Raw genomic sequence first — 23,698 nt, 5'->3', positions numbered from 1 at the left:
GGCATCCTCCGTCGTGTGAAGTCCTTCCTTGGCACACCTGAGCTCCTCTCCACATACAAGGCTTTCATCCGCAGCTCAATGGAATACTGCTCTCCCCTCTTGGCTGGTGCTCCTGCCTCACACCTGGCTCGGCTTCGCGCTGTTCAAACCAGGGCTTTCAGAATCGTTGGAATTTCCCGCGATGAAGCCGACTCTGAGGGCCTTTCACTTGCTCACCACAGGCATGTTGGTGGTCTTTCTGTCTTCTACAGACTCCTCTCCGGCCTTGCTCCCCCAGCTCTCTCTGTGCTCTGTCCCCCAAATATTCCTTCAGGTCGCACAAGATCTGCCAGCAACCCTCTTATGGTGAAGCTGCCAAAATCAAGACTCTCTGCTCACCTTCACTCTTTCATTCCTCTTTTTCCCCGGCTATGGAACAAACTCCCTCATTCTCTTCAATCCCACTCCTCCCTCCAGGTCTTTAAAACAGCTGTTCACCACCATCTCTTATCTTCCGCCATCCAAAACCTTAATCGTTTCTACCCCCGCTAATTCACCCCAGATCCACATTTTTGAAAGACCGACTTCTTTCCTGGAAGTCCTAGCAGTGTCAATTTGTTTTATACCTCCCCCCCCCACCCCCCCCGTCCCCTTTCCATGTCCCCAACCACCAAGCTCTCTCCCTCCCACAGATCTCCCGATGTCCCTGTTCTCTACTGTTGTACTAGTGTGCTTCCCTGTCTCTCCCCATCTTGTTCCCCCCTACCTTTATTGTATGTTTTATGTGTCAGTTTATGGTTTTTTTGTTGTTCATGTTAGCTCTTACACGAACCTCGATCTTGTATACAAAAATAAATAAATAAACAAACACAGATCCCATCAGAAGTGATCTCAATCACGATCACACAACTCACCATTCGTCTGAGGGCTTTGCTCTTCTTCCAGACCAAAGGAGTTCACTTCCTCCATTTTTATCTGTAGAATGTCAGAAGATCCTTCCAGCTCCTCAACCTTCATTCCACTCCCGAGCACAGTCGGCTGTTCCAATTCCGGCTGCACACGACAGGAATCCTTCCAACAGCCAACTTGAGCGTACATGGTGGGTGAACCTTTAAAGAGAAAGAAATCAAAGCTGCCCCATTTGCATATATGCACCAAAACCGCATTCAAATATGTGTGCCAGATCCTTACTGTCACTGCCACAATAATCAGCCGCTTCAACCACAACTAACTGCCACCGAACTACCCACCAACGCCGCATCACAATACAACAACTGACTTCTTCCACCACAAGAACCAGTGACCAACATCGCATGTTTATTGCTCGCATCACCATTCAACCACAGCTGAACCACGTAATCTCAGCTACAGTCCTAATACCACAAGACATTCACCTCACCACTCAAGTGGTTAAGCATGTGGTGAGGTGGAAAGAACTGGGAAGTGGCCGTGTGCAGGAAGGGTGTCGGAGTGAACTCCATTCAATGTACAATGTGCGCTGAGTGGGTTCATCAAAAATGTAGTGGTTTGAGAGGGTCATTAACCAGTGCGGTAGCTACATTCAAGTGTGAGGTGTGCACAGAGGGAGCTGCAGATGGAGGAAATGTTTAGTTGGGTCTTGGAGACGGCGTGAAGCTGGAAAGTGTGAAAACATTTTGCTACCTAGGAGACATGCTGAATGGAGAAGGTGGATCAGACTCGGCAACGGTTGCTCGAGTGAGATGTGCATGGAAGAAGTTTCGGGAACTGAGTGGCGTGCTGACGAGGAGGGGAGTGTCGTTGACGATGAAGGGAAAGGTGTATGCTGCATGTGTGAGAAGTGTTATGATTTATGGGAGCGAGACATGGGTAATGAACGTCGAGCAGCAACGAAGGCTGGAAAGGGTGGAAATGCGAATGGTTCGACGGATGTGCAGAGTATCGTTGAGAGAGAGGAAGACAAATGATGAATTGCGAAAGATGATGGGAATAGAGCCTGTGATTGATGTTGTGAAGAGGAACAGGTTGAGATGGTTTGGTCATGTGTTGAGGAAGGATGAAAGTGACTGGTTGAGAAGAGTGATGGAAATGAATGTAGAAGGAAGTCGAGGATGGGGAAGACCGAGAAAGACTTGGCTAAAGGTTTTGGAAGAAGAAATGCGGGCAAGGGGGTTAACGAGGAGAGATGCAGAAAATAGGGCAAAATGGAGAAGATTGTCATGGGGACCGTGAGGCTAACCCCCGCTCTAGCAGGGAAAATGGCCTTGAAATGCCTGTTGTTGTTGTTGTTGTGTATTCACCTCACCACTCAACCACCACAATGCTCCGATAACCTTCCTGCACCTTCACACTGCCATCAACAACTCACGCTGCACCGGGACGCCATGGCATTGCCGACCACTCTCTGCGACCAACAAAGCCTCACTGCCGGTATGCGCAAGTGTACGCTGACTTTCCCATGGTTTCCTTTCATCAGCGACGACCCTCTGCTTCCGCTTGGTGGAAAAAGAGGCGGATTTCAGGCAATTCTGCTCGAGCTGTGGTGAAGAAAGCTCGGCATAGTGGCGACGGTAAAAGTCCAGCTATTTCATGTGTGCACAATGTACGTGATATGTGCATGGTACCAACCCTGTGTAATGATCTTTCCCTACAATCCCACATCAATGGGCACCTTTATTCGATGGAAAACACAGTCAAACAGGAAGGTATTTTGCTGTTGTACATGGCTATTTAACAACATACACGAAGGAGGCTGAAAGTTGAAGAGGTAAGCAAACAGAGAGCCAATGATGTCACAGTCAGGTACTTCATTCTGAAGGCAAATAAAGAACGGATTTCTGTATGCGAGGCTTCATTCCTTGACATATTGTGAGTGTAGTCGGGAATGGCCTCAATTATTATTATTATTTTTTTTTTTTTTGCCAAAAAAAGAATTACCACACTGTGATCACAACCTGTGACACAAGACGTATATAATCACTATATTGAATCTGGGTAGATTTTTTGCCCCACCAAACGTTTATGGAATATAACTGACTTTAATGCAATTTTAACAATGGCATACACATGGCATTTCTGGGGACTTTCACCTATCATTCCCACCAAAAAAACCGACTATTTTTGACAATCTTCCCAATGTTATGAGAGCTAACATTACTGGACAAGTTCTTGTGTCTTGTCTTTTTGACGATACATTTAATATTGTGTCAAAATGACTTGAATCACCATTGCGAGGGATACGTGATGCCTCACTCTGAGACCAAGGGGTACACCAATCCGATAGCTGCATGGCCGTCCCAAGGCCGATCACAGTCAGAGTGCCAATGTCAATGGGCTGGACGGAGCCAATGCCTGGTTGGACGGAGCCAATGCCTGGCTGGATAGAGCCAATGCCTGGTTGGACGGAGCTAACGCCTGGCCAGACAGAGCCAATGTCTAGTGGGACGTAGCCAACGTCTGGCAGGATGGAGCCAACGCCTGGCAGGACGTAGCCAATGTCTGGTGGGACGGAGCCAATGCCAGGCGGGATGGAGCTAATGCCTGGCTGGATGGAGCCAACGCCTGGCAGGACGTAGCCAACGTCTGGTGGTACAGAGCCAACGCCTGGCTGGATGGAGCCAACGCCTGGCGGGACGTAGCCAACGTCTGGTGGGACGGAGCTAACGCCTGGCCATACAGTGTCAATGCCTGGAAGAATGGAGCCAATGTCTGGTGGGACGGAGCTAACGCCTAGCTGGAGGGAGCCAATGTCTGGTGGGACGGAGCCAATGCCTGGTTGGACGGAGCTAATGCCTGGCTGGATAGAGCCAATGCCTGGTTGGACGGAGCTAACGCCTGGCCAGACAGAGCCAATGTCTAGTGGGACGTAGCCAACGTCTGGCGGGACGTAGCCAACGTCTGGTGGGACGGAGCTAACGCCTGGCCATACAGTGTCAATGCCTGGAAGAATGGAGCCAATGTCTGGTGGGACGGAGCTAACGCCTAGCTGGAGGGAGCCAATGTCTGGTGGGACGGAGCTAACGCCTGGCCAGACAGAGCCAATGTCTAGTGGGACGTAGCCAACGTCTGGCGGGACATAGCCAACGTCTGGTGGGACGGAGCTAACGCCTGGCCATACAGTGTCAATGCCTGGAAGAATGGAGCCAATGTCTGGTGGGACGGAGCTAACGCCTAGCTGGAGGGAGCCAATGTCTGGTGGGACGGAGCCAATGCCTGGTTGGACGGAGCTAATGCCTGGCTGGATAGAGCCAATGCCTGGTTGGACGAAGCTAACGCCTGGCCAGACAGAGCCAATGTCTAGTGGGACGTAGCCAACGCCTGGTGGGACAGAGCCAACGCCTGGCTGGAGGGAGCCAACGCCTGGCTGGAGGGAGCCCACGCCTGGCTGGAAGGAGCCAACGCCTGGCTGGCCAGAGCCAACGTCTGGTGGGACGGAGCCAATGCCTGGCCAGACAGAGCCAATGTCTAGTGGGACGTAGCCAATGTCTAGTGGGACGTAGCCAACGTCTGGATGGAGGGAGCCAAAGTCTGGTGGGACTTTTAAAAGTGTTAAATTCTGATGAAAGCATTTACATTTTCTTGAAAGCATTTTCTCGAGGCGAATTGACGCGACATGGTTTAACTATTAGCATACAACTATCGGTGATGCCTCTTTGTGGTGGTTGTACCCCCAAATGCAATACGGGGGCCAAATCTTAATCATTCTTCCCTATTGCCTGGATTTTTCAACGCAATCACGGTCAGAGTGCCGATTGGTCCCCATGGACCGGCCCTTTCCCTCTTGTCTCTGTCTCACTGTGTCCGTGTGTTTGTTTCTTTCTCTTTCTCTCTCTTTCTCTCTTTATTTCTCTCTCTCACTCACTGATTCATTCCTTCTCTGACTCTGTCATGGCCCTGACTTTGTGAAGGTGGGAGTACACCATCCTGGATGTGGGGGATCTCTGGGTCGCTCCTGCCAGATCGATCGGCTGTCTCCGTGCTGCGGGGTTGTTTGAGAGAACTGTCCGGGGCTAAACAACAACAACTACGAGCATCCCAGCAAGCACTGAACTGGATGACATTGACACTCTGCTCAAGGGTGCAAATGGCGAGAGAAAGGTTTCGAGTATCAAACGTCTGCCTGTCATCTTCTTTCACTTCATAAAACTTTACAGTTCAGGAACAAATTGGAACAACTCAGAGCTAAACAAACACAGATCCCATCAGAAGTGATTTAGGTCACACAACTCACCATTCGTCTGGTCTCTTTGCTCCTCTTCCAGACCAAAGGAGTTCACATCCTCCATTTTTATCTGCAGAATATCAGAAGATCCTTCCAGCTCCTCAACCTTCATTCCACACCCGAGCACAGTCGGCTGTTCCAATTGCGGCCGCACACCACAGGAATCCTTCTCACAGCCAACTTGAGCGTACATGGTGGGTGAACCTATATAAAGAGGAAGTAAACATACCACTTCCTGATGTGTCTTCCACTCCAGGTACCTTGATCCCATCTACATGTGATGTAGCCTCAATGGCTTCATCAACTCCCTTGATGTGGAGAAGACCCTCTTTGTATTGGTGTGTGGACCACACCGATCGTTCTTTAGGGAGAGTAAACTCCAGACACTTATTGGGCAGAGATGAACTCGTACATCAGTTTTGACAAAAATCAATTGTACATGGTCAGAATATTCAGACAATTAAATGAAATCGATGTAAATTTTGATTTGGTGTAAATTTGATGTAAATCACAACACATTGTGATGGTTCTGCGAAAGCGTCATCCCCACGCAATGGCATACAACATAAGGTTACCCTCGTTCGTTATTTCATTATTAAATGTTTCACATAGTCCTCCTTTTTGTCTCGAGGGTTTCAAGGGAGCTTGGTATCCCATAAGGCTGCTGGGCCATAGAAGTTCACGGTTCACGTTTCACGTTTCACGCGTGTAAAGAAAAATGGACAAACGTAGTATGACTTGCTCTGGGCCATAGAACGCCTTTCATGTTTCACGTGTCACGTTTCACGCGTGAAAGGCGGAATGAACATGCACACTTTTTCTATGCGTGAAAACGGAGATCTCGGTCGACCTGATTATTTTTAGACTGACATCCGGGCAAAACTTCCGAAACAAAATGGACGACTACCGAGAACAGTTGATCGAGTTAGTGAGAGCAAGGCCCCTGCTGTGGGATCCGCGTGTGGCGGATTACAAAGACAAGGACCAGAAGGCACAAGTTTGGGAGAACTTGAATGGGCGTCTGAATTCACCGACAGGTTAAGGTTTATTGTTTTCGGGTGTGTGCGCGTGTGTGTTTGTTTAATTGTGTGTGTGTGTGTGTGTGTGTGTGTGTGTCAATGTGTGTGTGTATGTGTGTGTGTGTGTCAGTGTGTGTGTGTGTGGTTGTTTAATTGTGTGTGTGTGTGTGTGTCAATGTGTGTGTGTGTGTATGTGTGTTTGTGTGTGTGTCAGTGTGTGTGTGTGTGAGAGAGAGAGAGAGACAGACAGACATACAGAGTGAATGAGACAGTGATAAAGACAGAGACAGAGTGAGAAGTTGTTCGGTGGAATTCACCACGGGTTTCTCTCAGAAGGAAGTGCTCTCGGCTCCAAATTCTGTGCCTTTTTCTCTTCCTCCGTCTTAGTAGAAGCAGAATGAGGCAATCTTCTTCATCCGAAGAGTCCATGTTGACGGTTACTCGGCCAAAGCAGAACTGGCGCGCAACACGTGAACAGCCAAGCGTGAAATCCTATGGCCCAGGGTCCGATTGTTCACGTAAACGTGAACCGTGAAACGTGAACTTCTAATTCTATGGCCCAGCAGCCTAAGGTTTCCAAGCTATTTACTTCTTCACCATTTTGTTTTGTTCAGTTTACATGTAACACACACATCTTTACTTCACCTCATCTCCCTTGTTTTTCCTCAGATTACTCGTTTTACATTTACTCCTCTTCAAAAGATCGCAGATCAGATTCCACATCAAGGGGGTTTATTGATGACGTCATCACGTAACAGCGTCTCCCATTTGTCAAACCATGTACCTTGGTTCCAAAGAGTAGAGAATTTAAATATATTTAACAAACATGTCATCATCTGTACCAGGAGCTTTAAGTTCTTCTCAGGAACATGTTTAAAAACCCGAAATCTCCACAACTCTTACCTCACAACTCCCTTTGTAAAATGCTCCTTCCGCTGTTTCCTTCTCGCGAACCGGATCCACGCACGATCCAAACACGACTCTTCTTCTCCAAACTATTGACACTTTTTCTCTCGAACGTTATCTCACCTTCACGAGCGAGTATTACCAGAATATTGTTTCCATATTTAAAACGTCTATACAAAAAATATCCATCGCTGAAAAAACGAGGAAAAAGAAGATTCGACAAGCCAAGCTAGTATATACACCCCCGTTGGTATTTCCAGAGCTCAACGAAAGGTTGTTGTTGTTGTTTATTATATTTTGTGTGCACGCTTAGCAGACGACAAGACACCTTTCTCTGTGTTTTCTCCTTTTTTACCTCATGTAATATTTATTAATTCCTCAAATGACCAATGGAAAATTACCAATTATTCTGATTAAAAAGAATACCTTTATTCAGATAAAATAGCTAATTTACTGCCATATTTGAAAAAAGAAGAAGATTCAAGGGAGGTTTTATGGCCGCATGCCCTTCTGATGCCAACCACCTCTTTCAGGATGGACCTTAGCCTTGAACTTTTCAGCTAAAAAGCCTAACCACAATTAGACATTGGTGTGCTACTTTTCTGTGGCAGTGGTACCTTCACCTTTGGCTAAAAAGCCAAACAACAAGGCAGTGGTGGATGCAATTTACTGTTGGCAATATACAAAAAACAAGCAGAAAAAGGCATAAAATGTCATAGCCCCCATAATTGTAGTAATTTTCCTGTACGGAGTTAAAGCCCGCCAGTCGGCCATCTTTGGTCACATTACAAAACAAAATCTTCTGCATATGTATACTCCAATCGAATGTATCGTCTTTGGGCCAAGTTTGAACAAAATCGAACCATGTTTGTCTGAGAAATGGTTGGGGACACATTAAAGTAACAAAATGGCCGCCAGTCAACCATATTGGATCTGACCTCGCAAAAAATGACGTGCATATGTAAGCCATCATTCATTATCTCTGTGCCAAGTTTGAACAAGATCTGTAAATGCCTGTCCGAGAAATGGTTGCTGACGTGTTCAGTATCAGGTTTTTTTTACAACAAAAATGGCCGCCAGTCTACCAGCAGGCCATCTTTGATCAGATCGCAAAATAAAGTGAGGTGCATGTGTATGCCATCATGTACCATGCTTGTGCCAAGTTTGAACAAAATCGGACCATGCATGTTCAATAAATGGTTGGGGACACGTTTAAGTAACAAAATGGCCACCAGTCCGCCATCTTGGATCTGATCTAAAAAGAAAAAGACGTGCTTGTAAGCCGCCATTTATAATCTGTGTGCCAAGTTTAAACAACATCGGTAAACGCATATCCGAAAAATGGTTGAGGATGTGTTCAACATCAAGTTCTTTACAACTAAAATGGCTGCCAGTTGATCCTCTTTGATTGCATCGCGAAACGAAATGATGTGCAAATGTAGACATCATGTGTTGTCTTTGTGCCAAGTATGAACAAAATCGGTCCATACATCTCCGAGATACAGTGCATTCAGAAAGTATTCAGACCCCTTCACTTTTTTCACATTTTGTTATGTTGCAGCCTTTTGCTGAAATCGTTTAAATTCTTTTTTTCCCTCATCAATCTACACTCATTACCCCATAATGACAAAGAGAAAACAGGATTTTAGAAAGTTTTGCAAATTTATTAAAAAGAAAGAAACTGAAATATCACATTTACATAAGTATTCAGACCCTTTGCTATGACACTTGAAATTTCGCTCAGGTGCCTCCCATTTCTCTTGATCATCTTTGAGATGTTTCTACACCTTGATTTGAGTCCACCTGTGGTAAATTCAATTGATTGGACATGATTTGAAAAGGCACACACCTGTATATATAAGGTCTCACAGCTGACAATGCATATCAGAGCAAAAACCAAGGATTGTGTCGAGACACAGATCTGGGGAAGCCGACAAAAAAAAAATTCTGCTGCAGTGAAGGTTCCCAAGAGCACAGTGGCCTCCATAATTCTTAAATGGAAGAAATTTGGAACAACCACGACTCTTCCAAGAGCTGGCCGCCCGGCCAAACTGAGCAATCGGGGGAGAAGGGCCTTGGTAAGAGAGGTGACCAGGAACCCGATGGTCACTCTGGCTGAGCTCCAGAGATCCTGTGAGGAGATGGGAGAAACTTCCAAAAGGACAACAAAGTTTTTCCATGAATTGTGTGTTTTTAAGGTCTGATGTCAGAGATGATGTTACCCTGCACACGCAAAATAAAAAGTGGGGTTCCGCAATTGGTTCATGTCTGAGATGATGTTGCTATACATGGAGTAGATTGTGGTTTACAAACAAAGACTTTGTCGACACAAATGCCAAAATTCATTCAAAAATTCGTCTTCATCAATGATCTCTCTGACTCTCTGGAAAATCCTCTCTATCTCTTTGCTGATGACTCCACTCTCTGCCGCTCCATTCCTCTTCCCTCAGATCGGCAGTCTGCAGCCTCCTCACTCTCTGCAGACCTGGACAAAATCACAGACTGGGCAAACAAGTGGAACATGTCTTTCAATCCTGACAAATCTCACAATCTTACTATGTCTGTCCGAAAAGACCGTCTGGAAAACCCTCACATCTACTTTCTCAACAATCCTCTCCAAGAAGTTCTGTCACTCAAGCTTTTGGGTCTCACTATCTGCCATGATCTTTCCTGGGAAAACCACATTTCCAAGCTGGCCTCCAAGCCAGTCGCCGACTGGGCATCCTCCGTCATGCGAAGTCCTTTCTGGGCACACCTGAGCTCCTCACCACATATAAAGGTTTCATCCACAGCTCAATGGAATACTTGTCTCCCCTTTGGGCTGGTACTCATGCCTCACACCTAGCTCGGCTGCATGTTGCAGAAACCAAGCCTTTTAGAATCATTGGAATCTCCCACGATGAAGCCGATTCTGAGGGCCTTTCACTCGTTCACCGCAGGCATGTTGGTGGTCTTTCTATCTTCTTCCGACTCCTCTCCGGCCTTGCTCCCGCTGCTCTGTCTGTGCTCTGTCCCCCAAATATTCCTTCAGGACTGACAAGATCTGCCAGCAACCCTTTTCTTGTGAAACTGCCAAAATCAAGACTCTTTGCTCACCTTCACTCTTTCATTCCTCTTTTTCCCTGCCTCTGGAACAAACTTCTCCACACTCTTCAATCCCACTCCTCCCTCCAGGTCTTTAAAACAGCTGTTCACCACCATCTCCTATCTTCCCCCATCCAAAACCTTGATCTTTTCTACCCCCAATAATGCACCCAAAATCCACCATTTTCAAATTCTGTTTTCTTTCCTGAAACTCCAAATAGTGTCCATTTGTTTTATACTGTTTACTTCCCCTCCCAGCCCTCTCCCATCCACAGATCTACCATGTCCCTGTTCTCGACTGTTGATGTGCTTCCCTCTCTCTTTATCATATGTTTTGTGTGTTTTCTGTTTCTGTCTTTGGGTTTTAAGTGTTGCGCTTTCACGAGCCTCGACTTTGTATCCAAAAAAAAAAAATTAAAATAAAAAAATTGTGAAAAATTATTTTGTGCAATTACGTGGGTATTCTTCTTGTTTGCAATATACCTTCAAACCATTGTAAATTCTTATCTTTTCAAGTTAGATGACTCATAAAATGTATTTTGAGGTTGCACAAGTGAATGAATGATTCTCCTCAAATTGTGCATTTGTTCGAATGTTCTATATCGTGTACTCATGTTTAGTTTAAGGGTGGATGACTGACGACAACATTTTCCACAAATTGTGCATTACTACCGGCGTTCACCATTGTGAATTTTAATGTGTCTTTTAAGGAAGGATGATCGATTAAAAGATTTTCCACAAATTGTGCATTTGTATGGACGTTCACCATTGTGATTTCCAATGTGTGTTCTGAGGGAGGATGATTGATTAAAAGCTTTACCACAACTTGTGCATTTGTATGGGCGTTCACCATTGTGAATTCTCATGTGAATTTTAAGGTTGTATGACTGACTACAACATTTTCCACAAATTGTGCATTCATATGGGCGTTCACCATTGTGAATTCTCATGTGTGTTTTAAGGTGGGATGATCGACGAAAAGATTTTCCACAAATTGTGCATTTGTGTGGACGTTCACCATTGTGAATTCTCATGTGCGTTTTAAGGCTGAATGGACGATTAAAAGATTTTCCACAACTTGTGCATTTGTATGGGCGTTCACCATTATGAATTCTCATGTGTGTTTTAAGAGTTGATGATCGATTAAAAGATTTTCCACAACTTGTACATTTGCATGGATGTTCACCTTTCTTTCCATTGTGAGCCTCGTGAAAATTATTCTCTGCAAACATTTCCTCATTCAGTTTTTGTTGTTTGTAAAAAGTCCTCTTGTTGGTTTCATTTAGCGAGTCCTGCAGGTGTTTGTCTGCGCTGTTCATAAAAGAAGGTGCAGTCTCCCTTTTATATTCAGTGGATTCACCTGTAAATACAACATCATATGATCTGTAAAAAAGAATCAGATTCTGATCAATATACGTAACATCATTCTGACAAACGTACCTAAGTCCAACATGTACATATGTATTTGTTACACTGTAGACAAGTAAAAAAATATTATTTATATATATACAGAGTGAGTCAAAAGTAGCGCCCGATTTCTATTTATTAACAATTATTTATTATCAACAATATTATCAATATTTATTGTTAACAATTATTATTAACAACAACAACATTATTAACAACAATTATTAACAACAATTATACCCGACAATTATTAACAACATGACATCCCAGAAAGAATCTGACAGCCGAAAAAACAGAAATCGGGCGCTACTTTTGACTCACCCTGTATATATATATTGTTGCGGATGTCAGTGTCGGCCTTTCCCCTTACCAAGGGGGGATTAATCCCCTTGTCTTTTTACTAGCTGACGTGATCCGGGGCTATAACGTTCCTTCCGGTCAGCGTTGGGTAGGGTCGTAGGCCGAATTCCTACTACCTAATTACCAACGCCTTCCGGGAAGCAAGGAAATAACCCCACCCGAATCACGATTGTAGATGGGAACGCCGAGCGGTTAGCGAAACGTGATCAGGGCCATTACCAAGCACTAAACCCGATTCTAGCGGTTCCGAATCGTGCCACGTTTACCCAATGGAGAAATCACTCAAGCGGTCGAATCAAGAGGAAACAGGAATAACAAGCAATTTATTACACTTTTTAAAAGAAGAAGAAGAAGAAGCAATGTACAGTGAAGAAGAAGAAGAAGCAGATACACAGGGCAGCCTTAATAACAGTCTTAACTTATCCCCTGGACACGGGCCCGTTCACACTCTCAGACTCACTCAGACGGGGTTTGTAGATGGTCAGGCGATGGTCCAAAGGATCTCGTTCACAGCTCGTTCCGGTCCCCGACTCGTACCACGAAGACGATGGTAGACGGCAGGCAAGCTCTCCGCGTGTCGTTGGCGTGGATCGGACAATTATATAGGGGGATCGGTAAGCTGGGCTAGCGGATACTTCGCGGCTCACGGCCGTGTACGTAATAGAAATACCGGCGCTTGATATGCGCTCCCCGCAAGCCCAAAGTCAAATCCTCAACGAGTCCTTCACACTGGCGAGTCCTTATCAACAGGGCGCTCTCCCAACAGTCCTTCAGTTCTCTGGCAAGTCCTTCAGCCGCGCTCGCTCCCTTCGAGTCCTTTCGCCGTCCCTTTGCGAGTCCTTTCGCCATCCCTTTGCGAGTCCTTCCGCCGTCCCTTTGCGAGTCCTCCAGAGGGCTTTGCGCGTGCGTTTATATAGCGCTGCCCAGCGAACCCTCTGGAACCTCCAGCCACACCCTTACCACGCCCTATCAGGCCATCTCACCTCAGCCCTGATTGGCCGGTGGTCCTTACCGCAGCTGCCGATCTCCACCACTCCACCCCCTTTTCGGGCCTACCTTGTGTTCCTTGACTTGTGAACACCCTAATCCCAGGTTCAAAGGCCAAAAAGGGGAATGGAAAGAAAACTCTCCTTCGAGGTGGAATTTGGAGGGTTTGGTGGCAAAATGGAAGGGGGTCTACCTTATTTCATTCACACAACGCAGATGATTTCTAAGGGAAATGGCCTTATCCTAAACACATACTACGACATAACTAATGTTCTAAATGGGCCTAGGTCTTGTTTGTGGACTAACTATGGGGTGCAACCTTTAACCTTCAATGATGTTACCTGTGTGGGTTCTCAAAACCGCAACACTGCACCCCTCGTTCGCCAGGCTCGTCCCGAGCCGAACCACACACGTAAGAACGGCCGGCTTAAAGCAAGGGTCAGGACTACTTTTAAAATTTAGTGTGACACTCAGGTGTGGTTTTTCCCTCTACATTTAACCTAACACCCTGTGTGTGACAGTTTTAAACACTAGATATGTCCCACCTACTGCGTTGTGTACTAACTAACTGACTCACGCCCACAATTAACCGAATTACGGAAAGAATCCTCAAACTATACATTTAACCAGTCATACCCAGCTGCTCCTGGACTCTGTGTCCTTTCCTCCTGACAAGGTGGAAAAGTTTCTGTCAACCCTCGACTCTGATTCTGCAAATGAACCTGACGGCATCAACCCACAGGTCCTAAAATCCTGTTCTTCCGCTCTTTCACTCCCTCTCTCTGTTCTCTTCACCCTCTCTTTTGCTCAAGGTCATCTGCCATCTGCTTGGAAATCAGCCAACATCACCACTTTGCACAAAAAGGTGCAAAAACAGATCCGAGCAACTACAGACCAATCAGCCTTCTCCCAATTATGAGCAAAGTCATGGAATCCATCATTGCTTCAGATATGAAATCTTTCCTCTTCTCCAATGGCTTGATCTCTGATCATCAATTTGGTTTCAGACCTGGTCACTCTACTCTGGACATGCTGCTTCTGCTTTCTCAACAATGGATGGAGGTCCTCAATGCCAAACAGGAAATTAGAGCTGTCTCCCTTGACATATCACGTGCCTTCGATACGGTCTGGCACCCCGCTCTGCTAACCAAACTCTCCTCCTTTGGTATCCATGGAAATCTCCACGCATGGCTGGCGGACTTCCTCTCTAGTCGTAGTCAACGTGTGGCCCTGAATGGGTTTCTCTCATCTCCTCTTTCTGTTCAGGCTGGAGATCCCCAAGGCAGTGTTCTGGGCCCTGTACTTTTTCTGGTCTTCATCAATGATCTCTCTGACTCTCTTGAAAATCCTCTCTATCTCTTTGCTGATGACTCTACTCTCTATCGCTCCATTCCTCATCCCTCAGATCGGCAGTCTGCAGCCTCCTCACTCTCTGCAGACCTGGATAAAATCACAGACTGGGCAAACAAGTGGAACATGTCTTTCAATCCTGACAAATCTCACACTCTTACGATGTCTCTCCGAAAAGACCGACTGGACAACCCTCCTATCCACTTTCTGAATAATCCTCTCCAAGAAGTTCTGTCACTCAAGCTTTTGGGTCTCACTATCTGCGATGATCTTTCCTGGGAAAACCACATTTCAAATCTGGCCTCCAGAGCCAGTCGCCGACTGGGCATCCTCCATCGTGCAAAGTCCTTCCTTGGCACACCTGAGCTCCTCACCACATACAAGGCTTTCATCCGCAGCTCAATGGAATACTGCTCTCCCCTCTGGGCTGGTGCTCCTGCCTCACACCTAGCTCGTCTTCACGCTGTTGAAACCAAAGCGTTCAGAATCATTGGAATCTCCCGCGATGAAGCTAACTCCAAGGGCCTCTCACTCACTCACCGCAGGCAGGTTGGTGGTCTTTCCGTCTTCTACCGACTCCTCTCTGGCTACCGACTCTTCCCCCCCAGCTCTCGCTGGGCTCTGTCCCCCAAATATTCCTACAGGTCGCACAAGATCTGCCTGCAACCCTCTTATGGTTAAACTGCCAAAATCAAGACTCTCTGCTCACCTTCACTCCTTCATTCCTCTTTTGTCCCACCTCTGGAACAAACTCCCTCACTCTCTTCAATCCCACTCCACCCTCCAGGTCTTTAAAACAGCTGTTCACCACCATCTCCTATCTTCCCCCATCCAAAACCTTGATCTTTTCTACCCCCGCTAATTTCACCCCAAATCCACTTTTTTGAAATACCAACTTCTGTCCGGGAAGTCCTTGGTGTCCTTGTGTTTTATACTTCTCCCAAACCCCCCCCCCCCCCCCTTTTCCCACGCCTCCTCCCACCAAGCCCTCTCCCTCCCACACATCTCCCTGCTCTCAAATGTTATGTTTGTGTGCTTCCCCTTCTCTCCCCATCTTGTCTTCCACTCCCTCTTTTTATATATTTTGTTTGTCTGGTTGATTTGTTTGTGAAATAAATGTTAGCTCTTTCACGAGCCTCGATTCAGTATACAAAAAAAAAATAATAATAAAAATAAATAAATAATAATAACCGGTGGGGAGCATGTTATTTACAAGACACTAACTAATTATTTACAACTACAACCCAGGACCTGTTCTTTTATGGGAAAGAAAGTTGGAGAATTTGAGAATTTGAGAGGAGAAACAACAATGCACTGCACCAATACACCATTACACCAATATGCACAAAAAAAATGCCCAAAAAGAGCACCAAAAATGCACAATCATCAAAATCACATTTTATAATTATTAATGATGCCTTGCTTGCTTGGCTGCTGGGCTGATGCGTCTTCCTGCTTCCTGCGTCTTCGGTGTGCCATCCTCAAAACTTAAAGTCTTCTTTTCCCCTGACACACCAAAGAATTAATAAAAAGGCACAAACCGTGTCCGTTTTTATTTCGGCCAGCAGGGCCAACTTAGGTGGTCCGACTGCATGGCCTAGATGCCACTTAAAAACAGTGGTCCGCAGGGCAAGGTAACGCTTGCAGAGATTGTCTGACCCAGCAAAGGTTCCAGGCCACAGAACATGTGGTCCATAGGTGTACTGGTGCAGGCGACAGGTAGCATAGTGCGGCTCATAGGTGGCAACGTGCCACAGCACCGCTCAGTGTCCCTGCACACTCCCCTCAACAAAAGAAATGGGTCCATGGGTGGGGAGGAAAGACAAAAGCAGAGAATTAAGCGAGGGCAAGGGCGCAAAGGTACACGTCAATACAAGGTAATGCAACATGAGGGGCGCGGGAGAGCGAGCGGAGAAAGCTCGTCCCTAGCCGTACGTCACCCCCCATGACAACCTACCTACCACCCTTGCCCCTCCCCGTATTTACACTTTACTTTACAAATTCCGTCTCTACCATCTTGTCTCCCATATCTGCCTTAATTCCAAATCCGTCCCCAATCCCTCCCAAGAAGGAAGGGATGGAATATCACACAATGTTAAATCCCGTCGAGATGCGTCTCACCATCCAAACATTTGCAAAACCTGGTGTGGAGTTCGGTCACCTTGGTGAGTGGATGCGGATGGTGCGAAGAGATTTCATCCTAACTATCCTCTAATAACATTAACACTTACACTACCCGGGGTCTTGCCCTGCCAATCAATTGGCCATCTTTACTCGATGTGGTTCTAAAAACCAATTCCCATTGACCGCTCTGTGGTGCTCTTCCAATTTGGGGTCTCACTCCCCACATTTTTCAATACTGTGCCTTTGCACAATTTCGGGGCTGGGTCGTGTGGCTCTACCAGCAGGTCTACCTACCTGCGCACCTCTGCCACTGAAGTCGCCACCCGAGCTTGCCTAGCTCCTCGCGACTACCCTATACTGGGGAAGGCCCTCCTGGCTCTCTCACCCCACTAATGCCCTCTCTGGCATTGGGCTACCTGGGTCCTCCCTTTGGATCCTCGGGCCCCACTGAACACTACCCTGAACTCTACCTGACTCCCAGAGCCTACCTGCGGCCTTACTTGGCCGACAGACTACCAGTGGCGAAGTGCCCATTTAACCATACTCACCAATTAAGCCCACATGCCCAGCCATTCCACTCACTCATGCACCCCTCAAAGCAACAACTTGCTACTATCTGCACCACAGATGTCAATATCCAATAATTTACCTAAACCCTCCACCTAACTTTAAACTACCCTCCCCGGGTATTCGTGAAGGGGTCCATCTTCCCCCATTCACTCCTTCGCACCATGCACTCCACACCACTCATTCCCCACTACTCACTCCACACCATTTATTCCACACACACCAAGCTCTCTTGCACACTTCTTGTGCCCACGCATCTCTTCCCCATTGCACACCATGCAAGTCAATGCACTTCCACACAACTTACACTTGCTCTCAATACCCTCACAATACACCACCTATGGTGTTCCCGACCATTGCCTCATTTGCTCAGATTTTCCCACGCTCAATTCCTAATTTGCTCAACAAGCACCGACATTCTCATTCAATGCCTCGTTTCATCATGCTCACCACAAAGATTCTCATACACACGGCATCATCTAGCAGGCTACTTCCCTCTAATACTTGTGCTCCCCGTCTTCCCTTACACTTAGCACTCCCTCGTCATTATCAACCATCTAATCTGACTACGTCCCCACTACTGGTACAAATGTCTCTACTTAAATCTCATGTCACCTGCTGTCATTTCTAAATCCCTAACAATTATCCCAGCCCACCCTGGCTAGTTTTCACTGCCAAACCCCATAAACTAATGCTCCTTTGCCCCCCATGTGAGGGATGGCGAAACCACCCCTCTACACCGGGTACCATTCGCCAACACTATTGCCATTAGTCCACTACTCTCGAGCCTCTCCGTGCGGCAATACATTTTCGTCACAGCTCGGCTTCGAAAAGCTGAGCAATGCATTCGGCGGTCTGTCTACTGTAGGTTGGGTCCGTCCGGCATTTTCGGTTCAGGGGAGGAGGCATACTTGGGCCAAGGTTCCAGGCGCCATCCCTGCGCGGAGCCTTTCGGTCTCCGGCACGATGACCCAACCTCCCCCGGCCGGAACACGGCGCCCGCCAGGGGGCGAAGGTCCGACCTCTTCTTCCTCCCCTCAAACCGTGCCGTTTGCCTCTTGCGCCACGGCACGGCACCGACCATACAGGGCGGGGCCCGGCACAAATCGTGCACGGCGGTCCTTGCGAAACCGCCGCAGCAACGATCCCCGCAGCAAACAAAGCACACGACGCACCGAGAGCTCGCGTCTGCTATCCGTCGCCCTAAACGCTGCCCCGGTCTGCGTCGATGCTTGAACCGCATTCTCACACCACGCGACCCACTCCTCTCTCGCACACCCAGGCGTCCTCACGCCTTCCATACACTCACTGCATTCCGTTACACATTCTTCTTCTACACACTCATTTACCACACACTCTCGTGCTTCCTCTTTCCTTGCACACTCAGGTGCACACCACTCAGGCACACTCATGCCGCTTGCACACTCCATTACCACACACTCCTCTGTTACACACTCGCACGCACACTCTTGCGCACATCCTGGCACACACTCTTGCGCACATCCTCGCGTGCACTCTCCCGTTATGTACTCCGTAACACTCATGGGTGTGCACTCTGTTGCACACCCAATCACGTGCTCTGGTGTGCACTCTCGCACACTCTCCACGTCCAACTCACACTCTGTGTCGCACGCTTCACACATACACTCAGTTGTGCACTCACTCTCACTCTCTGTATCACACTCGTGCTCCGGCGGCGTTCGCACACGCGCGCCACTCACTTTCACACATCGTATCCCGGACCTTCCACAAGCGCCCGGGTGACGTCGCGATCCCAAGCGCGCGAAAAATGTTTTCGCGCCAAAGACTTTCATGCCGAACCTTTCCGCGCCATACACTCTCCTACTCCCCTTGGCGCTTCCTCTTCGCTTCTCCACCACCTGCAAACTTTCATTTGGGTTAGGCAGCACGACATCACGATGCGAACACGGACTTTGTGCGCATTCCATCTTTTTCTCCCATGATAATTCCTCTAAGTCTGCCGTCTCCTCAACCCCAATTTCAACTATAATTTCTTTTTCTTTAATTATTTCCTCGACGACCACCTGTGCCAATAAAATTTGCTTTTCCAATTCGGCAGGCCGTCGGCTTTTCTATACCCTGTGTCGCGATTTCTACCCCGGTCCACTTGGCTGTGCTTTGCTCCACCTCGCTTTTTCCGCGTTCCTCACGTCACGCTACCTCATCGCGTACCCCCGCGACCTTCTCGCTCGGCTTGCGTCCAAAGTCCTCCCCAAACTTTTCCACGTTACACCTTACTTCTTCCCTCATTTCTTTCATTTCCGCCCTTGATTTGTCCCCCTCTACTTCCAATCGACCGCCCATTGCATCCATCTTTTTTTCTTGGATGTCCATCATTTCTTTCATTTCTGCCATAAATTGCGCCATGAAGGCTTGCATGTCTACCACCCCCCACTTGCACAGCGGGCGCAGCCCTCGTCTCCATGTGCGAGGCGCTGCCATTTTGTTCCTCTCCTGCTACCTGCCCCTCTAACGTCCTCCATTGCCAACTGCTCCAATTCTTCCCGGGGGTCCTGGGTTAACCCTAACCCCTCTTCTATTTCCCCCACCGGCATCCGACCGCCTTGGTTATCCATGGCACGAATATAATTTGGGTGTTACTACTAAATTTCCGCCGCTCGTAATTTTGACCAAATTTGTCCAAAAAAAAAAATTGGTTCGGGTTCCAAATCCAACTCCTGCCACCAATTGTTGCGGCCAATATGCACAATTGGTGTCCAAAATTTGGTCGAAAAATTTTAGTCCCAGGTTCCAAATCCCACTCCTGACACCAATTGTTGCGGATCTCAACGTCGGCCCTCCCCTTACCAAGGGGGGATTAATCCCCTTGACTTTTTACTAGCCGACGTGATCCGGGGCTGAATGGGAATGAATGAATGTAGAATGTAGAAAGACTTGGTCTAAAGATGGTCGAAGAAGAAATGCGGGAAAGGGGGTTAACAAGGGGAGATGCAGAAAATAGGGCAAAATGGAGAACATTGTCATGGGGACTGCAAGGCTAACCCCCGCTCTTGCAGGGAAAATGGCCTTAAAATGCCTGTTGTTGTTTGTTGTATATATATTATTTGTATATATATATTTGTATGTTGTGTGTGTGTGTGTATGTATGTATGTATGTATGTATGTATGTATGTATGTATATATATATATATATATATATATATATATATATATATAGTTGTGGATATGAATGTTTTTTTTATTTATTGTTGTGTAGTGAATTGTTGTAAAATGTCACCCTCCTTCCTGCATTTGTTGTTGTATAAAGGTCAAAGGGCGTTCCCGTAGTTAATTCCATAAAGCATACACGCAGGACACCATATCTCCCTGTTCAGTAGTTATATCCTTATTCTGTGTATTAGGCTAAGGATTTGTCTTCCATTAATTTGACACTGCATTGCACTGCATTAAATAAAGTAGATCCCTCCGACATGGCATCTTCAAAGTGCCAGGTTTGCCAGGTTTGCTGCAATTGCCAACTGCATTTGGGCGGTTTTCTTCATTCGCCATTGCTGCCCTTTGGCTGGGGCTAGATCGAATCGCCCCAAAACCACCATTGGCCACGAGGTAAGGTCGGGGAAGAAGGGCGTGTCTCCACCTCGTCATAGAGGGGAGGAGTGAACCAGCCCTTTCCGACCAACCCAGAACGAGGGGTTGGCTTTAGAGGGCGGAGAGAGAACGTTTGGGGGAGGTTCGCAAAAGGGTCAAGGGTGGGGCTTATATAACCCGAGGAAGACGCCCCCAGGAGAGAAAAGGAGGGAGGAGATCAGAACACAGACAAGCCTGAAGAGAGTCCTGGAGTTTGTGAGAGAGGGAGAGAGAACCCGTCACGCCCGACCCCCCACCAGCAGCGTTGGTTCCACCAAGCAGCTCCGACCCGTTACCCCGCGCACACGACAGGATCGGTGGCATCGGTGGCCGTCGAGGTCCAGCCCGACGTCCCGTGCGGGATCAAGCTCCAGCCAGCTCCGTGCCTTCCTCCCCCTCCAGCCACCCACCTCCTTCCAGCAAATTGCAATCCACTCTGCAATTCCCCATGTGAGTCTGTCTTTGTTTGTTCTGTCCAGGGTATTAATTAAGCCTGTTTAGATAAGCTAGCGATTTTCACTGTGTCTCTTTGATTTCTTCTGTAAATTATTTTATTATCCTTCCTTCTCCTTGGTTACTTTTGGTTGTAAATAGCAAATAAATTATATTCGTATTCCCTACTTCTGTCTTCCTCTTCTTCACATCCGTGTCGCCTTTGTCTTTTCCCCATTGAATATCTGTGGCACGATTTGGCCCACGTTTAAGGGATCGGGTCTAGTCATTGTAAAAACAGTTAGGGCCGCGGCGCCATCCGCTCGGCAAATTAACATCTTATCCGCGGTCCGTAACAATATATATATATACAGTGGTACCTCGGCTTACGAGTGCCCCAACGTACGAGTTTTTCGGGATACGAGCCGTCGCTCGGGCGGTTTGTTGCTTTGGGATACGAGCCGAGATCCGATGTACGAGCTCAAAAAATTAATTTTTTTGAATTTTCCGGTTGTGGCTTCCGGTTCCGGTCACGCGGTTATCTTGCCGTGAAAGCATCTCTGCTTGGATATAAAACACGCAATCGTCGAAATACATGAGCGAGGAATCTCCTTGCTCCAGCCGGTGACGTCATCGGCGGGGATCCCCGCCTCCAGAGTGGCTGGTCACGTGACCGCCAAAGCGTGTCGCGCGTGCGGGTATAATGAGCTACACCTGTGGATCACGTGACCACGGAAGCACGCCTCGCTTGAGAGGCATGGCTTTCGGTTTGCGTTTTGCTTTATAAGGCGCGATAAATGGGCTTTTGAGTGTTAGCGGTTCATGGCGTTGACGGTTCATGGCGGTTCATGGCGGTTGACGGTTCATGACGGTTCATGGCGTTGACGGTCAAAAACCCATTACATCAATTTTACCAGGCACTGTACAGTAAGTACAGTGGACACCAAATGCACGGTGGAAGGCTAGAAGTAGAAGATCGTCCAAGACAAGTGAGAATAAGCCATACTTTGGAGGAGATGACGTCATTCGCTGGTCCGATAACCAAAGATGTGGTATAAAAAACCAGGTGAGCTAACAATGCAGCAATGAAGGAATTCGGCCAAGGCACCGGCACACAACGACCTACCTACATCGAAAGACTCAATGCCAATGGTGACAGAAGCCAAGACGGCCGCACGCACACGCACACCTCACCTGGCATGCTCTTCTCCTCTGCTTAATAAAACCAGTTTATTTCTTTACATTCTCTTGTATTATGTACAGTATATACGAGGTCGTGCTTGTTTATACATTATTTGTTATTTATAAAGTACATTTTTGTTATTTAAAAGCACCTAACAAAAAAAATTGGTGTTTTTTTTTTGAGGCTGGAACGGATTAATAGCATTTCAATGCATTTGAATGGGAAAATTTGCTTTGACTTACGAGCGATTTGGCTTACGAGCTCCGTCACGGAACGGATTAAACTCGTAAGCCGAGGTACCACTGTATATATATATATATATATATATATATATATATATATATATATATATATATATATATACAGTGGTACCTCGGCTTACGAGTGCCCCAACGTACGAGTTTTTCGGGATACGAGCCGTCGCTCGGGCGGTTTGTTGCTTTGGGATACGAGCCGAGATCCGATGTACGAGCTCAAAAAATTTATTTTTTTGAATTTTCCGGTTGTGGCTTCCGGTTCCGGTCACGTGGTTATCTTGCCGTGAAAGCATCTCTGCTTGGATATAAAACACGCAATCGTCGAAATACATGAGCGAGGAATCTCCTTGCTCCAGCCGGTGACGTCATCGGCGGGGATCCCCGCCTCCAGAGTGGCTGGTCACGTGACCGCCAAAGCGTGTCGCGCGTGCGGGTATAATGAGCTACACCTGTGGATCACGTGACCACGGAAGCACGCCTCGCTTGAGAGGCATGGCTTTCGGTTTGCGTTTTGCTTTATAAGGCGCGATAAATGGGCTTTTGAGTGTTAGCGGTTCATGGCGTTGACGGTTCATGACGGTTCATGGCGTTGACGGTCAAAAACCCATTACATCAATTTTACCAGGCACTGTACAGTAAGTACAGTGGACACCAAATGCACGGTGGAAGGCTAGAAGTAGAAGATCGTCCAAGACAAGTGAGAATAAGCCATACTTTGGAGATGACGTCATTCGCTGGTCCGATAACCAAAGATGTGGTATAAAAAACCAGGTGAGCTAACAATGCAGCAATGAAGGAATTCGGCCAAGGCACCGGCACACAACGACCTACCTACATCGAAAGACTCAATGCCAATGGTGACAGAAGCCAAGACGGCCGGCTTAAACACCGCCGAAAGACCACGGTGTACCAACTTACGATGCAGAACATCTTGCACTTAATATGATGACAACAGGTGCCATCCTCTGACGTACCATTACAGGTACAGGTACAGTACACGTGAGCACAGAGCAAAAGTTCACTGAAACCGAGATTAAGAAAAAAGAAAAAACACCTCGTGGTCCGTGCTCGATATCCGAGTTTCAATCTTTTCAAACACATGATGCTCTCGGTCACGGTATCTCCTGCGAGCTGCTTCTCCTTCAACCACACAAACAACAACTTCTCCATATCTTCATGGATAGAGGTCCGGAGCTTTGAAATAATCGTAACGCCCTTGGCTGGCGTTATAGCC

At 47.2% G+C, this 23,698-nt stretch overlaps 2 protein-coding genes across 14 annotated transcripts in view; both read right to left on the bottom strand.

The window, feature by feature from the left end:
- Positions 1-23,698, bottom strand: part of LOC137413618 (uncharacterized) — a 217,936-nt gene that overhangs the window by 30,632 nt on the left and 163,606 nt on the right. The window contains exons 1-3 of one of the 10 annotated variants that reach the window (XM_078778411.1): positions 7,102-7,191; positions 5,189-5,383; positions 894-1,088 (exon numbers count right to left, since the gene is read on the bottom strand). In XM_078778411.1, the coding sequence (XP_078634537.1) occupies positions 894-1,088; positions 5,189-5,372 (379 nt within the window). In that variant the 5' untranslated portion in view covers positions 5,373-5,383; positions 7,102-7,191. Of the gene's footprint in view, positions 1-893; positions 1,089-5,188; positions 5,384-6,515; positions 6,761-6,843; positions 6,952-7,101; positions 7,192-23,698 lie in introns of those variants that run through there. The other 9 variants (XM_068099050.2, XM_078778412.1, XM_068099051.2 and 6 more) reach the window with 9 other exon arrangements.
- Positions 8,754-23,698, bottom strand: part of LOC137413621 (uncharacterized) — a 178,634-nt gene continuing 163,689 nt past the window's right edge. For 3 of the 4 annotated variants that reach the window (XM_078778432.1, XM_078778433.1, XM_078778434.1), the window contains one exon: positions 8,754-11,548. In XM_078778432.1, coding sequence (XP_078634558.1) covers positions 10,857-11,548 — 692 coding nt within the window. In that variant the 3' untranslated portion in view covers positions 8,754-10,856. The remainder of the gene's footprint in view (positions 11,549-23,698) is intronic. The other variant, XM_078778435.1, reaches the window with a different exon arrangement.

The sequence above is a fragment of the Myxine glutinosa genome, chromosome 5 (assembly GCF_964187855.1).
Source record: "Myxine glutinosa chromosome 5, kmMyxGlut1.1, whole genome shotgun sequence".
Classification (NCBI taxonomy): domain Eukaryota; kingdom Metazoa; phylum Chordata; class Myxini; order Myxiniformes; family Myxinidae; genus Myxine; species Myxine glutinosa.
Note: the sequence above shows the minus strand (reverse complement) of the source record. Positions and strands in the feature narration are given on the sequence as shown.